This window comes from Manihot esculenta, chromosome 7 (assembly GCF_001659605.2).
Source record: "Manihot esculenta cultivar AM560-2 chromosome 7, M.esculenta_v8, whole genome shotgun sequence".
Classification (NCBI taxonomy): Eukaryota; Viridiplantae; Streptophyta; class Magnoliopsida; order Malpighiales; family Euphorbiaceae; genus Manihot; species Manihot esculenta.
The window spans coordinates 31,844,877-31,861,596 of record NC_035167.2 but is presented as its reverse complement, the minus strand read 5'-3'; the positions used below and the strand labels follow the sequence as shown (position 1 = coordinate 31,861,596).

At 32.5% G+C, this 16,720-nt stretch overlaps 2 protein-coding genes and 2 non-coding genes across 5 annotated transcripts; 3 read left to right on the top strand and 1 right to left on the bottom strand.

The window, feature by feature from the left end:
- The first annotated feature begins 19 nt into the window (after nt 1–19).
- LOC110619293 (elongator complex protein 1) lies at nt 20–7,751 on the top strand. 2 transcript variants are annotated; one of them, XM_021762642.2, is made up of 7 exons: nt 20–169; nt 1,797–2,085; nt 2,255–2,594; nt 3,052–6,118; nt 6,550–6,648; nt 6,740–7,058; nt 7,394–7,751. In XM_021762642.2, exons 2-6 carry the CDS (start codon nt 1,927–1,929, stop codon nt 7,053–7,055), a joined length of 3,981 nt encoding a protein of 1,326 aa, XP_021618334.1. In that variant the 5' UTR covers nt 20–169; nt 1,797–1,926; the 3' UTR covers nt 7,056–7,058; nt 7,394–7,751. The 2 variants fall into 2 exon arrangements, with proteins under 2 accessions (XP_021618334.1, XP_021618335.1); XM_021762643.2 differs by having other exon boundaries at nt 7,388–7,751.
- Nucleotides 7,752–8,472: 721 nt separating this feature from the next.
- LOC110619062 (putative B3 domain-containing protein Os03g0621600) lies at nt 8,473–15,746 on the bottom strand. Its single transcript, XM_043958165.1, has 8 exons — nt 15,437–15,746; nt 14,684–15,086; nt 14,301–14,464; nt 13,696–13,927; nt 10,669–10,904; nt 9,614–10,022; nt 8,998–9,164; nt 8,473–8,803 (listed from the first exon to the last, which is right to left on the bottom strand). The coding sequence occupies exons 1-8, from the start codon at nt 15,548–15,550 to the stop codon at nt 8,561–8,563; spliced, it is 1,968 nt and encodes a 655-aa protein (XP_043814100.1). The 5' UTR covers nt 15,551–15,746; the 3' UTR covers nt 8,473–8,560.
- Nucleotides 12,279–12,352, top strand: TRNAT-AGU. The gene has a single exon. It is a non-coding gene; the product is annotated as a tRNA-Thr (tRNA).
- On the top strand, nt 12,474–12,547 carry TRNAT-AGU. Its single transcript has one exon. It is a non-coding gene; the product is annotated as a tRNA-Thr (tRNA).
- Nucleotides 15,747–16,720: the final 974 nt, after the last annotated feature.

Genomic DNA, 16,720 nt, shown 5'->3' with positions numbered 1-16,720 from the left:
ATGCAGTAGAATTGCCAGAATTTATGATTTGATTGGAAACCTGGAGATTTCCGATGAAATAGCCAGTATCATGCTATTTCTTGTCCGTCTGCGAAAGAAACTTTAGGAGTTGCGCTTCTACAGAATCATGGGAGTACTAACGGCTAAGCATGAAATTGAAATTTGAAAGGTAGTCAACTGATTGGAATTTGGCAAAAAAAAGAAAAAAAGAAAAAAACTGATTCGAAATTATTACTTAAATTTGTAAAAGATTAATTTAATTGATTTTTTTTATTTTTTATTTATAAATATAGTAGGAAAAAAATTTAGTTTAACTTAAAAAATAATATTTTATTTTTAATATTATATATATATATATATATATATATATATTGATTATCGTTAATATATAGATATATAAATTGATTATTATAAATTTATTTAATTTTATTTTTATTATCAAAATAAAATTTTGTTAAATATTAAAATTTAATGTTTTTAAAATATATATAATTATAAAATTAATAAAAAATATATTTTTAATATATATAATAATAAAGTAAATAAAAATTATAGGAGTAACTTGGATTTTCATTTTGGATATCGGTTCACATTAATGTGGACAGAAGATTTCACTTGTTGAAATAATAATTTTAATGTTAATAATTATTATTACGATTGTTATTAGCACATATTTAAATGATAAAAACTATTATAATATTTAATAACAATATCAAATATATTAATAAATTATATTTATAATTTCTTTTTAATATTTCAAATGCTTAATGCAATAAATTATAATTGTCTATATAACTTAATTAAAATGAAATTTAATTCTTTTATTTTTGAAAATTACTTATTTAGTACTTGATATTTAAATACACTTATAAATTAGACCCTACTACTAAAATCAGAGTTAAGTTTCTTTAATTGAAAATAAATGTTCCAAATGGGATTAGTAAAATTTATAAATTAACTCATGAAATACATATTTTAAATTTTATCATTTTTAATGTATATTTTATTTTCTAAACTATTTTTAAATAAATTGATAATTATTTAACAAATTATAATTATTTAACATGAAAAATTAGTAACTAAAAATAAATAATTAAAACTAGCTTTTTAGAAATTCTCAACAACTAATGAAAATATGTATGAATAAAGTCCAACTAACGGACCTTTTCATTACATCCAAATAAATTCAATTTAATTTCTTTTTTAAAGTTAAATTTTAAAATTTACATTTAAGTTCAAATAAATCCTAAATAATAAAATAATATTTATTATTAAAATATTAATTATATTAAAATTTTTATTTAATAAAATTTAATATTTTATTTAAAAAAAATAAATTAAGTTTATTTAGATTTTGATAAAGAGTTCAGGGGTTTATTTGAATATTTACCAAATATTTATGGGGCAATGTGGTCAATTGAAAATTAGAATTTAATTAAAAAATTACTATTTAATTTTTTATTATAAAAAAATTTATTAATTGATTTTAAGTTTTAAAAATATATTAAAATATTTTAAATATTTAAAAATATTCATTAATTAATTTTTTATTAATTTTAACTGTTAAATAATTTATTATTTAATTTTATTAATTTTAAAAATATTTATTAATTAATTTAAATTATTAAAAATATTTTAATTTTTTTAATATTTAAAAATTAAATTAATAAAATAATTAATTAATAAATATTTTAAAAATATCATAAATATTTTAATTTATTTTTCAAAACAGTTAAATCCTATGTTCCTCATTTGATTAATACCTGTTCTAACGTGCGCTAATCGTCATGTACTAGGTTAACGACCTCTACTCCTTTAGGGCTTTACGCCTTTACCAGCTTCAAGCCTTCGACACTCTGCTCAGAAAGAATCCTCTTCAGCGGCTTAAACCTCCCAAAACTCTAACAAGCTTTTGAGAGTTCAAAAATGAAAAACCTCAAGCTCTACTCTGAAAAAACTCTGAATCTGGACTTACAATCAAAACAAGAAGTTCTGCTTTTCTCTGCTCTCGATATCGACCGTAACCGCTTGTTTTTTGCTTCTTCGGCTAATTTCATCTACTCTACTCAGCTTTCTTCTTTCCATGTATGCCCTGTTCTTCCTTTATCTCTCGCTTTCTTTGTGTGTGTGTGTGTGTGTTTTTTTTTTTAAATGTTAAGTGTTAATGAAATTTGGAGTCTTTCGAGAAACATATTCTTTTCTTGTCAGAATCTTATGTGGGTTTATGTTTTTTCATGCTATGGGGATTTTCCAGAATGGAAACGCGTGGATAAAAACTTCACTGCCGGCAGAAATTCATCCTATTGATTTGGAGGATGGAGACTTCATTACTTCATTTGATTATCTCATGGAGAAGGAGGCACTGATATTGGGGACTTATAATGGTGTTCTGTTGCTGTATAATGTGGATGATAATGCTATGGAAGTTGTTGGTAAAGTGGAGGGTGGTGTCCAATGTATTGCGCCTAGTCCGGATGGTGACCTGCTAGGAATTGTTACTGGGTTGGGGCAGGTACTTGTGATGACTCATGATTGGGATCTGTTGTATGAAAATGCGTTGGAGGAGGATCAGCCTGATGGTGGTGTTGACGTACGTAAGGACCTTCTCCACTATTCCTTCTTGTAGCGTTTGAACAGGGTGATTTTTATTTGGTTTTAATTTGTATTACTTAAATGAAGTATAAAGGCATAGTTTTTCTTATTGGCATGAAAATTGTCTGAGGACGAGAGCTCAAATTCAAATCTTAAGTAAAAATTCCCTGTGGAAACAGCCTTGAAGTTTTTTGAACGAGACAATGAAAATTCTCTTTTCATTTCTATTTTCTAGTGCTTTGTGTGCATTTTCTTCATATATTTATGGCCTTAAGTCTTAGTCTTGGGAATGTATATCCTTACTTATTATTAGCATGATATGTTAGTTATTGTAGACATTGCTTGTCTTGCACTTTACTGTCCATTATACTTGTGTTTCTCCGTATAAGGAGGACTATCTTTTGTATGATGTAGACTTTAAAACAGTTACAAAGATACTGACTATAATAGGGGTTTCAGGTGAACCAACTTTTTCTTCTACAAATAAGTCAAAGTGTTCTTTATCCTGGCGTGGTGATGGGAAATATTTTGCGACATTGAGTCAGCTGAGCAATTCTTCGTCCTTGCATAAGAGGCTCAGGGTTTGGGAGCGAGAGTCAGGTGCTTTGCATGCCACATCAGATTCAAAGGCATTCATGGGAGCTGTTTTGGAATGGATGCCTAGTGGAGCTAAAATAGCTGCTGTATATGACAGAAGAGCTAAGAATGAGAGTCTAGAAATAGTTTTTTATGAGAGAAATGGATTATTTAGAAGCTCTTTTAGCATCAATGCATCAGTGGATGCAACAATAGAATTGCTTAAGTGGAATTGTAGTTCAGATCTTCTTGCATCTGTTGTCAGATGTGATAGATATGACTCTGTTAAGGTATGGTTTTTCAGCAACAACCATTGGTATTTAAAACAGGAAATTCGATACCCAAAGCAGGATGGAGTAAGGTTCATGTGGGATCCAATAAAGCCATTGGAGTTGATTTGTTGGACTCTTGAGGGACAGATTACAGTCTACACCTTCAGTTGGATTACTGCTGTCACAGATAACTCAATTGCATTGGTTGTTGATGAGTCCAAGATACTTGTAACTCCACTTTCTTTGTCCCTAATGCCACCCCCTCTGCATCTATTCAGCTTGAAATTCTCAAGTGTTGTACGGGACATGGCTTTATATTTCAAGAATTCTAAGAATATTGTGGCTGCATTTTTATCAGATGGTAGTTTCTGTGTTGTAGAACTTCCTGAATCTGATGCATGGGAGGAACTTGAAGGCAAAGAATTTCATGTTGAAGCTTGCATTTTTGAGACGGTTTTTGGAACCCTTGCACATCTTACATGGTTGGATTCACATGTACTTCTTGCTGTTTCTCACTATGGTTTCACTCATAGTAATTGCATCTCCCAGGGATCATTGGCTGAGGATGGGCGTCAGGGATTCTATTTGCAGGAGATTGAAATTGCCTGTTCGGAGGATCATGTTCCAGGATTAGTAACGAGCTCAGGTTGGCAGGCAAAGGTTTCCCATATTAAATTTTTGGAACAACAAATAATTGGCACTGCTCCTAATCCTGCTAAAAAGTGCTCAGCTTTTGTTCAGTTTGATGGTGGAAAAATTGGTGAGTATACATCAGCATTAGGCTTAGCCACTATTGGAGGAACTACTGAACGTGAAATTATGAGTTTTTCTTCATCTTGCCCTTGGATGAGTGTGGTCCTGCTTGGTAACAGTGGGCCATTAAAGCATTTGCTTTTTGGACTTGATGACATTGGTAGGCTCCATTTTGGTGGGAAAATACTATGTAATAACTGTAGTAGTTTTTCATTTTACTCTAACCTGGCTGACCAGGTAATCACACATTTGATTCTTGCAACCAAACAGGATTTCCTCATGATTGTTAATATTGATGATATACTGCATGGAGAAGTAGAGTCAAAATATGAGAATTTTGTTCACACTGGTGACAGAAGAAAAGAAGAAAATATGAACTTCATACATATATGGGAAAGAGGTGCCAAAATTGTTGGTGTCCTGCATGGTGATGATGCTGCAGTCATAATTCAAACAACTCGAGGAAATCTAGAATGCATATATCCCAGAAAATTGGTCTTGGCTTCAATTGTCAATGCTTTGATCCAAGTGCGCTTTAGAGATGCACTACTCATGGTTAGGCGGCATAGAATAGATTTCAATATCATTGTTGACTATTGTGGTTGGCAAGCATTTCTTCAGTTAGCCACAGAATTTGTCAGACAGGTTAACAATTTGAGCTACATAACTGAGTTTGTCTGTTCCATAAAAAATGAAAATGTCATGGAGAAACTGTACAAAATTTACATCAATTTACCTAGTCAGAAACAGGCTGAAGTTGTTCAAGCCCAAGATTTCAGAGGTTTTGATGCTAATAACAAGGTTTCTTCTGTCCTGCTGGCCATAAGGAAGGCTATTGAGGAACAGGTGCCTGAAACTCCTGCAAGGGAGCTTTGTATTTTGACCACTTTAGCCCGTAGTGATCCACCTGCTCTTGAAGAAGCTTTAGAGAGAATAAAGGGGATACGTGAATTGGAATTATTAGGTTCTAATGACCCTAGGACGATGTCCTACCCTTCTGCTGAAGAAGCTTTGAAGCATCTGTTGTGGTTATCTGACTCTGAGGCTGTATTTGAAGCTGCCTTGGGCCTTTATGATTTGCACCTTGCAGCTATTGTTGCTCTAAACTCTCAACGAGACCCAAAGGAATTTCTTCCTTATCTACAAGATCTAGAAAGCATGCCAAGTCTCATAATGCACTATAATATTGATCTTAAGTTGCACAGGTTTGAGAAGGCACTCAAGCACATCATTTCAGCTGGTGATGCTTACTTTTCAGATTGTATGAATCTCTTACAGAAAAATCCTCAGCTCTTTCCATTGGGACTCCAACTGATCACTGATCATGCCAAGAGAATGCAGGTCCTTGAGGCTTGGGGTGATCATTTTAGTGATAAAAAATGCTTTGAGGATGCTGCTGCAACTTATCTTTGTTGTTCAAGTTTGGATAAGGCCTTGAAGGCGTACCGTGCTTGTGGTCATTGGAGTGGGGTCCTTACTGTTGCTGGGCTTCTTAAACTGGAAAATGATGATGTAATGCAACTTGCTCATGAACTCCGCGAAGAACTTCAAGCACTAGGTAAACCAGGGGAAGCTGCCAAAATTGCTCTCGAGTATTGTGGAGATGTAAATGGTGGGATAAGTTTGTTAATTAGTGCAAGGGACTGGGAGGAGGCTTTGAGAGTTGCTTTTAAGTATATGCAAGAAGATCTAATCTCAGATGTGAAGAATGCATCCTTAGAAGGGGCAAACACTTTAATTGGTGAATATGAGGAAGGCTTGGAGAAAGTAGGGAAGTACTTGACTCGCTACTTAGCTGTCCGACAGAGAAGGTTACTGCTTGCAGCAAAGCTTCAGTTGGAGGATCGTACAGCTAATGATCTGGAGGATGACACTGCTTCAGAAGCGAGCAGTAATTTTAGTGGAATGAGTGCCTACACTACAGGGTATTTCTCTCTGTTCTGTGAGCCTTTATTATTGGTCATGTATAACATACACAAAAAGTTACTATACTTTTCATGCTGACAGATACTCTGAGATCATTATTCCTACATTTTTTTCGTGAATAATTAAACATGTAATTTGTAGTATTTGCGGGAGAATATTATCCTCGTTATGACTTTGTTACTTAGTAATTTGAGCAACTTCGGAGTTCTGCCTAGTTTTTTTTTGTGGCCTTTTTTCTCCTTAGTTCTTTCTTATCTTATTTTGCTTGTCTTTCTGTTTAGTACTAAGCTCATTTTTTTATAATTCGTTTTTCAAGTCGCATTTTTTTGCCTCCAAACACCAAAAATAGAATTATTAGAATACCAAAATGAAATAACTAGTACAAAAATGGTTTCACAATCCAATAAGTGATTGGATGTTTGATGAACAGGACAAGGAAGGGGTCTTCTGCTTCAGTAAGCTCAAGTGTTACTAGTAAGGCCAGAGACTCAAGGCGTCAAAGGAATAGAGGAAAAATTCGCCCTGGGAGGTATTTTCCTTGTTCACATTTCAAGACCCCTTTCTTTTTTCCCCCCTACGGTTCTTGTTGGTCCAGATCTCATAATTTCTGGATGTTGCAGTCCTGGAGAGGAGATGGCCCTGGTGGAGCATTTGAAAGGCATGTGTCTAACAGATGGAGCAAAACGGGAGCTTAGATCTTTATTGATTTGCCTTTTGATGCTCGGTGAAGAGGACATTGCAAGAAAGCTACAACGTGTTGCGGAGAGTTTTCAACTGTCTCAAATTGCAGCAGTCAAACTGGCTGAAGATACAATATCTACTGATGTCATAAATGACCAGGCACATACTCTAGAGCACTACATACAGAAATCAAGAGCTGATCCACAAAATTCAGAGGCTTTTTCTTGGCGGCCTAAAGTTTTCCTTTCTGCTTAGAAGGTTAGTTTAATTAAAGGTCACCTAATAACATCTCTCTGTTTAGATTAGGAATGCCTTAGTACACTTCACTAGATGAGGCTGAGGCGTTCATCTGTGCTGTAGCTGTTGATTTCTACCAAAGTAGGTGCTTTATACCTGCAGGCATCTTCTTTGTGCTTTAGATATTTGTTAGAATTGCAAATGCATAAATTATTTCATACCCATATTTCATGACAAATTACGTGTATCATGCCTTTGCCTCCTTGTTAGGTCTGTATTATAATTTATGTTGCATCATAATCTGCCACACATTTGTGACTTGCTTACAAATGCTGTCGTTTATTTGCAAGTTGCAGATGCTGTTGCTATATTCCTGCTGATGAAGCGTTGGTTACCATCAAGAAGAACAAGGATACTATTTTGCACGATGTGGAGTCATAGCAACAAGCAGGATTCTTCTAAGCTCTCTCTCTCTCTCTCTCTCTTTTTTGGGCTTTTGTATCAGTTGCTCCTCATTTTTATTTATGTAGCATTAATATTTAAGCCTCTTTTATCGTCTCCGAGCTCAGCTTTTTGTTTTCGAGCCCCCATCTTCTGCCTTTATAACTACTGCTTAGTGGTTGAGATGGAGACAGTTTCATTGTTAATCTGTTACAGACAAAAGTCAGTTTCATTTCCCGTTGCAAATGATTTGATCATGGTTTCAACTTTGCAGGATCTGTTTTGAAAGAGCACATTCATCTGACTAGTTCATTTGAAAATTAATACTTTCAACACATGGCTCTTGGTGAGTTCAGACACCCACTTCTTCAACCTCCACAGAATTTTCCCTTGCAATGAGTAGAAACCACTGCATAGACTGCAATATTAACTAAAAATCACCCTTCAAACATAGCAAATGCTATATCCATTATTGGATACCATAAGCTAACCCTATGAAAACAGGGATGATAATACTTGATGGCCGTAGTGCCTTGCCACACTGCTATCCTTCCTATAGAACTTTTGATCAGGCTGCCCTGTAAACTTCTCCGAGAACCCCTTCCTTTAATGATGGAAAAATTACTAGTTGGTCCTTGTAGTATGTAAAATTTTATTAATTAATTCATTAATTTTGAAAAATATAATAATTAATTAAGAAAAATAAATAAATATAATAATTACTCATTATATTAGACAATTACTCGAGAAGTAACCATCGCTACCATTTCATCAGCTCAGAGAGAGATGCGTTGCGTTCGAAATGAACCAATAAAGCCACCCGACGATGAATTCCTCCTTTGTTAAGTTCCCAGTTGAAAGGGATGGCAGGAGCCACCGGCTGGTATGAACTTTAGAAACTCAAGATGATCGCCGGCCAAGAATGCATACAACTGAATTAAGTTTATCTGATAGCTTGAGAAATTATCTCTAATTTACTGCACAAGGTACAAAGAAAGACGACAAAAAGAACACAGTATTATTTCAATGTCTGACCGTTGCAAAATACTTCAAAAAGGAAAGAATGACAGATTGTGAAGTTGTCAATCAACACATCTGAAAATTGTTACATTCAACACATTCCTCTTAATCAGCTCAAACACACAAGCATCTCCAACTTCTATAGCATTTTCCCTTGAGAATACACGCCAACCAGCAGAAAAAGAAGCTCGAGTACTATCTGAAGAGCTGATCAACTTCACAGGCCAAAATCTATCTGCATTTTGAAGCATTATGCTCTGTGTTTTACATTCAAAATGCCTTACAAAAAAGCTTGACGGCAAGACCTGCACCAAGTAGTGTTTTTTACAACGCTATTAACCACTAAACATATCTAACTATCTACTGTGACATGCATGATCCTGGGTGGTTTCTAATTTATGCATACATACTACATATTTATTAACTACTCAATGTTCAAAACTAAGAAACCTTTTAATCCATTCAATGTATTTGTCAAGGTATAGATTGATGATCCTACCACAATGCCATTTTCCCAATGATATCGCTTCATCAAAACCGTGAAAGATGGATATTTTGCTACATAATTGTTGGCAGCTTCAAGAGCTTGAGAAGTAATTGGAAATGAAGGTGGCCTTCCCACCTTCCTTCGATCATTCTTTTTGCACCTTGATTGCATGACCTTCCCTACAATAAATCAATCAATAGATGGATAAACACTGTTTTTCTGAACTAATTTCGTGAAGAGAGGTTCTCGGAAACTGATTAGGAGCAATTAAATATTTCCTTGGGGGTGAATGTAGAGATTCTTGGGCTGGAATAAGTTAGATGCTCAGGCTAATTTAGACACTAACCTGCTCTTGAATCTATGCTGTCAGTTAAGAATTAGCATAAAAGTCAGAACATCGTCAAAGACTATAAAAATGAAAAAAAAAAAAAAAGCCTTCTTTCAGCCATGAAAATAGATGTCCAAACATTATCTCCAAATTCTTCTATAGGACTATGTGAATTCTCAAGACTATAAGCTAGAATGAGCACTATGATAGTATGATTGCTAACATATGCAGGCCAGTGAAATAATTAAATGCTCAGCTTTTACTCAATATTCAACATTCAATCAGTTTTCATGTACTTACGAGACTGAGGATGTAGGAATGTTGATTTCTCCTCTACTTTCTTGCATTGTGACAGAACATCTAATGCTTTGACAGAGATGTCATCTTCGTTTTCTTCAATCTTAATATCTTGAAGTTCATCATGATTAGGATTTGCATTGTGGCTGTTACTATATGGGTACTCAATCTCTGAAGCACTCTTATCGAATATGACTACGTGAAATCGGCACTCTCCCTCATATTTAAAAACAAGAAAGCTTCCACGTTCCAAAGAGTAGTAATTTGAGAAATCTTGCCAACCTTGTCCCAACCATACATCATCATTGCACTTCAACAACTCCACTCGCCAGATAGTACCACTAGGAACACTAAGGATTACAGGACTTGACAAACAATTTCCATATTTCTTCACAAACTTTCTTGGAATAGCCTGATAAAAACGACAATCAAATTAATAAGCATATATAAACTTAATGAGCATAGATGAAATCACACACATTCTACTCCTACATGCAACAGAATGCAAAAACTATTTGCTTTGAAACCCATTAGGCTACTACAAGTTGACAAATTGGGGAACTTTGTGAGGGAAAACATGACAAGCATGATACATTTAATTATAAAATTTATAATAGGAATTGATCCAAACAGGCAAGAGTTGGTAGCTTGTAAGCACAAGCTATAATGAGTCTAATTGAATCATGTGCATCAATAGCTTATGCTGCCAATTTTGAACTCAATCCTAAACATGAAAGCAGCATTAAACAAGAAATCTAGGCCCAAATTCATACATATAACAATTCTAGCAGTATGTCCTCATCAGAAATCACCAGAAAATTGAGTGCCCTACACGTTCTCATTATGCAATGAACAGAACTTGGCTTAATTTTATCACTAGCTATGAACCCAGATAGGGTTACAGAAGAAACTGAATCATATACCACATTCCATACTCATTAATGAGAAAGAAAGCAAAAAATCAGTAATATTGTAAAGATTACATGTAAGAAAAACCCAAAAGAGAAAATGGGCAGACAAAACATGAAAGAACAGAAAGAGAGAGAGGAGACGCTTACAAGTTTCCTCTGGCGGATGGTACTGTCAAGAATTATCTTAAAAAAATGGGGTGCATTTTCCATAATCGTTAAGTTAAGCTCAGGGCTTGTAAAAATCGAGACTTTTAACAGCTTTCTATGAGATTCTGTAACAGTTGGAGTGCAACCCACAAAAAGACGCCAGTTAAACGGCAACTGGAACTGTGAATGGTGGCCAGACCCATACGACGATAAAGCAGGGTAGAGAAATACTGTGGCTCACGATTCCGTGTCACCCAGTTCTTTCCCTATTGAAACAGTGCTATTCATTAAACGTAGGCTGAGTCGTGCAAACGTTACCTAGTATTCCAATTATTAATAAACCAGTTGTTTTGTCTGGTATTTACAATATTCATAATTTAAAATTTTGATTCAATTTTATATTTTATTAATTTAATTTATTTTAAATTTTAAAAATATTTTAAGATATTTTTTATATATAAAATAAAATTATAATAATCTATTTATATGTTATTAGAGTTTTAAAAATAAGGATAATAATTTTGATATAATAAAAAAATAAATAAAAATTATAAAATAAAGAAAGTAAAAAATAAATAAAAAATAAATACAAATTGATGATATGATATTCAGAAAAAATAAGATTTTATAAGGGTTTTGTGAATTTAGAAAAATTTGGCCTTAATTGGAGAGTGTTTTCTATCTTTTATCCACTTTCTTCTCCCTCAGGCTAGATGATCTTTCCGCTATAAAATCATCTACCCCGTCCGTATACGGATAACCCCCGGACCCTCCTCCCTGTGTCAGGCAAACATTTAATTCTTTTCGACGTGCGAGTGGACAGAGCTGCGAAATGATTGGACCTACAGTTGTTTCTCCTTGTGATCGGATTTGAGGGAAAAGAATCGGAACCTAGGAAAGGGACTGGCTTTAAGGCTGAAATGGACTGGACCGGTATGATTGAATGACTTAAATAGGAGTCCGATTAGGGAATGAACGGGTTGGGTCTGACTTATTCGGGGTTTAGGAGCCTCCTGATTGTGGGCTGCTACTATCAGCTCAGCCTCAGAATGAGATGAAAAATTCCAGCGGTCATAACAAATTATAAAAATTATAAGATAAAAATTATAAGTAAGGACAATAATTTTGATAGAATCAAAATCATGACTAATTCAATTTCACCCTTATACAAAAATTATTTTCAATAACTACTACTAATTATCGGTTAATTTTTTTTTCTTAAATTAACGGTTAGGATTTTTCAAAGATATCATTAATTGATATATTTTACATATATTCTTATTAATTTTTAAATAATTTTATATTAATATATAGAAAAAAATATCATTAAAAATATATGTTAAATAAATTATTATAATTTTATTTAAAATTAGAATTATTAATTAATTTAATTGATTCTCATATATAAATATTACATAATAACATATACTGTGAGACGAAGATAACTGGCCAAATGGACAATATGCAACTATTAGAATCATAATATTATTTAAAAAGTGAATGAAATTAAAATATAAAAAAGTAATTATAATTAAAAAGTTTATATTATAAATGTACATACGAGTATTTCTTTAATAATCCTTGTATTTAGATCAGCTTAGAAACAGAGAGCTTTCGTAGCTCAGTTGGTTAGAGCACCCGTTTAGTAAGCGGGAGGTCTTGAGTTCGACTCTCAACGAAAGCATTTTTTTTATTGTTGTTCTGGCTTTTCCAGTTTCATGTTCGCTCGCGCACGTAGTTTCCGCTCTTGGAACGACAAGTCGTTTTTATAAGAACAAGTGTCCGCTGCATTGTAAAAACAGTGAGCTTTCGTAGCTCAGTTGGTTAGAGCACCCGTTTAGTAAGCGGGAGGTCTTGAGTTCGACTCTCAACGAAAGCATTATTTTCTTTTTTATTGTTGTTCTGGCTCGCGCACGTAGTTTCCGCTCTTGGAACGACAAATCGTTTGATAAGAGTGACAAAAGTGTCCAGTGTCTGCTGCTGTTAAGTGCTTGTTTGGCTATTGAGAAATTGCAGAAAACAAGAAACATAGCAATTGAATAAATGGCGATTAAAAGATGATATTATTTTGAAAGAACAAAAGTGCTTGATAGCTCAAATTGGCCCTTTCAAATATTATTCTTTTCGTTTCATCTATTTTACTTTTTTATACATACTAAAAAATATAATTTTTTTATTATATTCATCTTAAATATATTAAATTTTATTAAATATTAAAAATTATTTAAAATAAATTTTTAAAAATTAAATTAAATTAAATTAAATAATTTTGAAAAAAAAAATTATTGGAGAGAGAGAGAGTACTAATCTTTCAAGAATTTATCTTGGAAAAGAGCTTCTACTTTTAGCTTCTTTAATGGTGTTGCAGGCGAATCCTAAATCCTAGATAATGAGAATCCTACGGAACTAAGACCACGCACAGAGTTAGTGCACGCGTTGAATAATTCCAGCGAGAGAAATCATATGAAGACTACATTCACCATTTTATCATTGAAAAATTATAATAATTAATTAAAGATAAAAAATATAATAAATATTTTTTTCACTAATAGAGTGAAATGTGTTGGACAATTTATTGAAAAAGTGACTCTTCTCATAATTTCTCACCCTATTGAAAGCCAACAGAGCATTTCAAGGGCTAAACATCCCTTTCTTTTTCTTTCATTGCGATTTGCACATGGATATAAAACTCAGTCAACTATAAGATTGGAAATGTTAATTTTTTACCAAATAATAAATGGGGAAAGTTAAAATTCTTCCACATTTTTTAATTCCAAAAGAGGGTTTTGAGTTACATGAAGACAAAAAGAGACTCTTTACTACAGTAACTAGTCTGAATGCATTCACATTGAGTATCAAAATAATTTCTTCAGCCTATCACCCATGAGAGTTGACAATGCACATATAAGAATCTCTTGGTGATTAGAGTTCGATTCCCTTTCCCTCCATGGAATACCAATCGACAAAAAAACTTCTCCCAAAAATACAAAAGGGTAATAGCAGCAAGGGGTCAAGCATCAGAAGCACGCTTGATGATATGCACATTCATCATTCTCCTTCCAATAAGCTCAAAGATGCAAACATCTCCTTTCTTCAGACCATTTTCCCTCAGAAATAAAGTAAAACCTCCACAAAGTTTACTTGCGCTGTTTTGTAAATTAATATACAAATTCACACGCCATGTTTTTTCTGCAACCTTAAGCTTCACAGCATGAGTTTCGCATTTCATATGCGCCCGGATAAAGCTAGTCGGTACTCTCTGCCATTGCAAAAGTATCACCAACAAATTAAACAGTAATGGAATGTGGTAGTAATAGAATAGCTATTCATTCGCTACCATTTTAATTTTTCTTTTTAGCCAAATCTAGGAAGAGCTATTCAAGATGGGTAGCTAATCTATTACCAAACAAAGCCTATTTCATACCCACAACATAGTTACCTAAGGTTCCAATGTATTAAAACTCATTATACTGTAAATATATGATTGTTATCTATCTAGTTCATGTTGGAAGTAAAGCTGATGCATATTCATCACTATTGAAATGAAATCAAACAATCTTTATACAGTAAACTTCTTTGGGAGTACTAAGATGGATCCATAAGATGAACTATCTTTAATCCAAATGGCTTACCACGTAGATTTGCCCCGTACCATTTGCGCCCAAAATGGCCTCGAAATATGGATAGCTTGAGGTAAATTTATTGGCAGATTCATGATCTGTAGAAATATTTGAATTTGGAGGCCTTCCAGGTTTCTTACCAACACCCCTTTTCCTCCTCAATTTGCTGGACTTTCCTATATTAGATCAATTTAAAGGCCAAAAAAAATCTCATATTTATGAACTAATCATATAGGGAAACAAAGTTCTCAAGCATCAAATATATTCTAGAGCAGCACAAGAGCATCCTGTTGCTTGCATTTATTTTTACCAGTTCATTAAGAATCAGCACATGCAAACAAAGAACAAAAAGGTTTCCTTTGATCCATAAGCTAAATAAAGGAAAAAAGAAATACCTCTAGATTCTTGAATGAAGCAATCTGAATCATCAATATCTATAACTGGGGATTGGTTGCCTTTAGACCTCTTGTTTTGTACTTTTCCCTTGAAATCCTCTTCATTTTCATGCTTTTCTGTCTCTTTCCCTGAATGAATATCCCTATCTGGATACTCAATCTCTACAGCACTCATATCAAATATAAGCACACTGAATTGGCAATCTCCTTCATATTTAAACACTAACATGTTGCCATGTTTCAGTGAGTGATACTCTGTGAATTCCTGCCAACCCTTGGCTAGCCAAACATCATCCCCACTCCTTAACAATTCTACTTTCCATGTATTTCCAGTGGGAACCTTAAGGATCATTGGACTTGATAAACACTTCCCATGATTCTTCACAAATTTTTTCGGAATCCGCTAATAAAACATAAATCAAATTTTAATTCGCAGCCATTAAAAGAGTTACTAGGACCAAAATAAAAAGCATTATTCAAATCCTCCCATCCCTTTTCATTTCCCTTACGAAATTTACAATTTGCAAAGGGGAAAACAAGTAATAACTACGAAGAGTTGCAAATCCACAAAAAATTTCTAACAAAGCAATATAATCCCTAAATGGGTTTCTTTTCCCTACAGTTTTTCCGTGAAATGCAAAGAAGAAATTATAATCAAACAGCAACCTTCCTTTTTTTTTTTTTTTCCTTTTTCTCCAAGCTACATTTAAAACCTACAAAAAAAAATGTGAAAATAAGATTAAAGATACTTACGAGTCTTCCCTCAAGGACAGTACTTTGAAGAATTATCTTGAAAAACTGGGGTATTTTTGCTGTGATATTAAAAGTATCATCATTTTCTTTCGGTTGGAATCCCTGAGAACTCATTGTTGAGTAGATTCAATACAGCTACTAGAATAAACCAGCATGTAAGAGAACAAAAAAAATTAAACTTTGCCGTCGGCAGTGGTTTTGCTAGTCTTAGTAACAAAGACAATCCGAAGAAATTTCGAAGAGTTGAGGAACACCACACTCCTCCAGTCCTTTTGCAGAGCACAGAGGACATAACAATGGAACACTGTTAACTATTTATAACGATGAGTCGATCTCATAGAGAAATGGGCTAAAATGGTAAATTACATAAATGATACACCAATTTAATGGTATATAACATAAAGGTGCTCCAATTTTATTTTTAGTAGAAATATAAATGGATAGAGTACTTACGAAAATTAAATCATTTAAATCTTAACTCATTATTTAATATTAATAATATTCAATTCATTTTGATATTAATTAAAAATTAATCTAAACTATCAGAACCCATTATAATATTTTTTATATTATCCAAACTTGAATTAATATTTCTTATTTAGTAATATTCAAATTCAAACTCAATTATTATCCGAATAAAATCGAACCTATTTAGTTTTATATATTTAAATTAATAATTTATGTAACAAATATTTTTCATTAATAATTTTCATTCAAAAAATTTAATATTTTTAAAAAATATTTAAATTTAAATTTTTAAATAAAAAAATTATAAATATTATTATAAAATATATTTTTTATATTAAATTAATTATTTATATAAACGAGTTCGGATCATGGATATCTTATATATAAAACTCGACCTCACGATGTATATTATTCTTTAAATCTAAATCCGTTTAAAATCCGATTATAACTGTTAAAAACCATTCCATTAAGTTAGAATCGGATGAAATACTCAAAAATATCTAATCTGTTTTATCTTTAATTTTTACTATTTAAAATTAGGTATAAATTTTTAAAAAATTATTATTTAATTTTTATAATAAACACATTTATTGATTTTATTGATCCTTTTATTTTAGAAAATATGTACAATTTAAAAATTTATAAATTAATCATTTCTTAATTCATTTATTGATTTTATTGGTCCTTTATTTTAAAAATATATGCATTTTAAAAATTTATAAATTCTATCATTTCTTTAATTTTATTTGTTAAATATTTTAATATTTAATTTTTATAATTTTAAAAAATTTATTAATTAATTTTTTAAATTTTTAA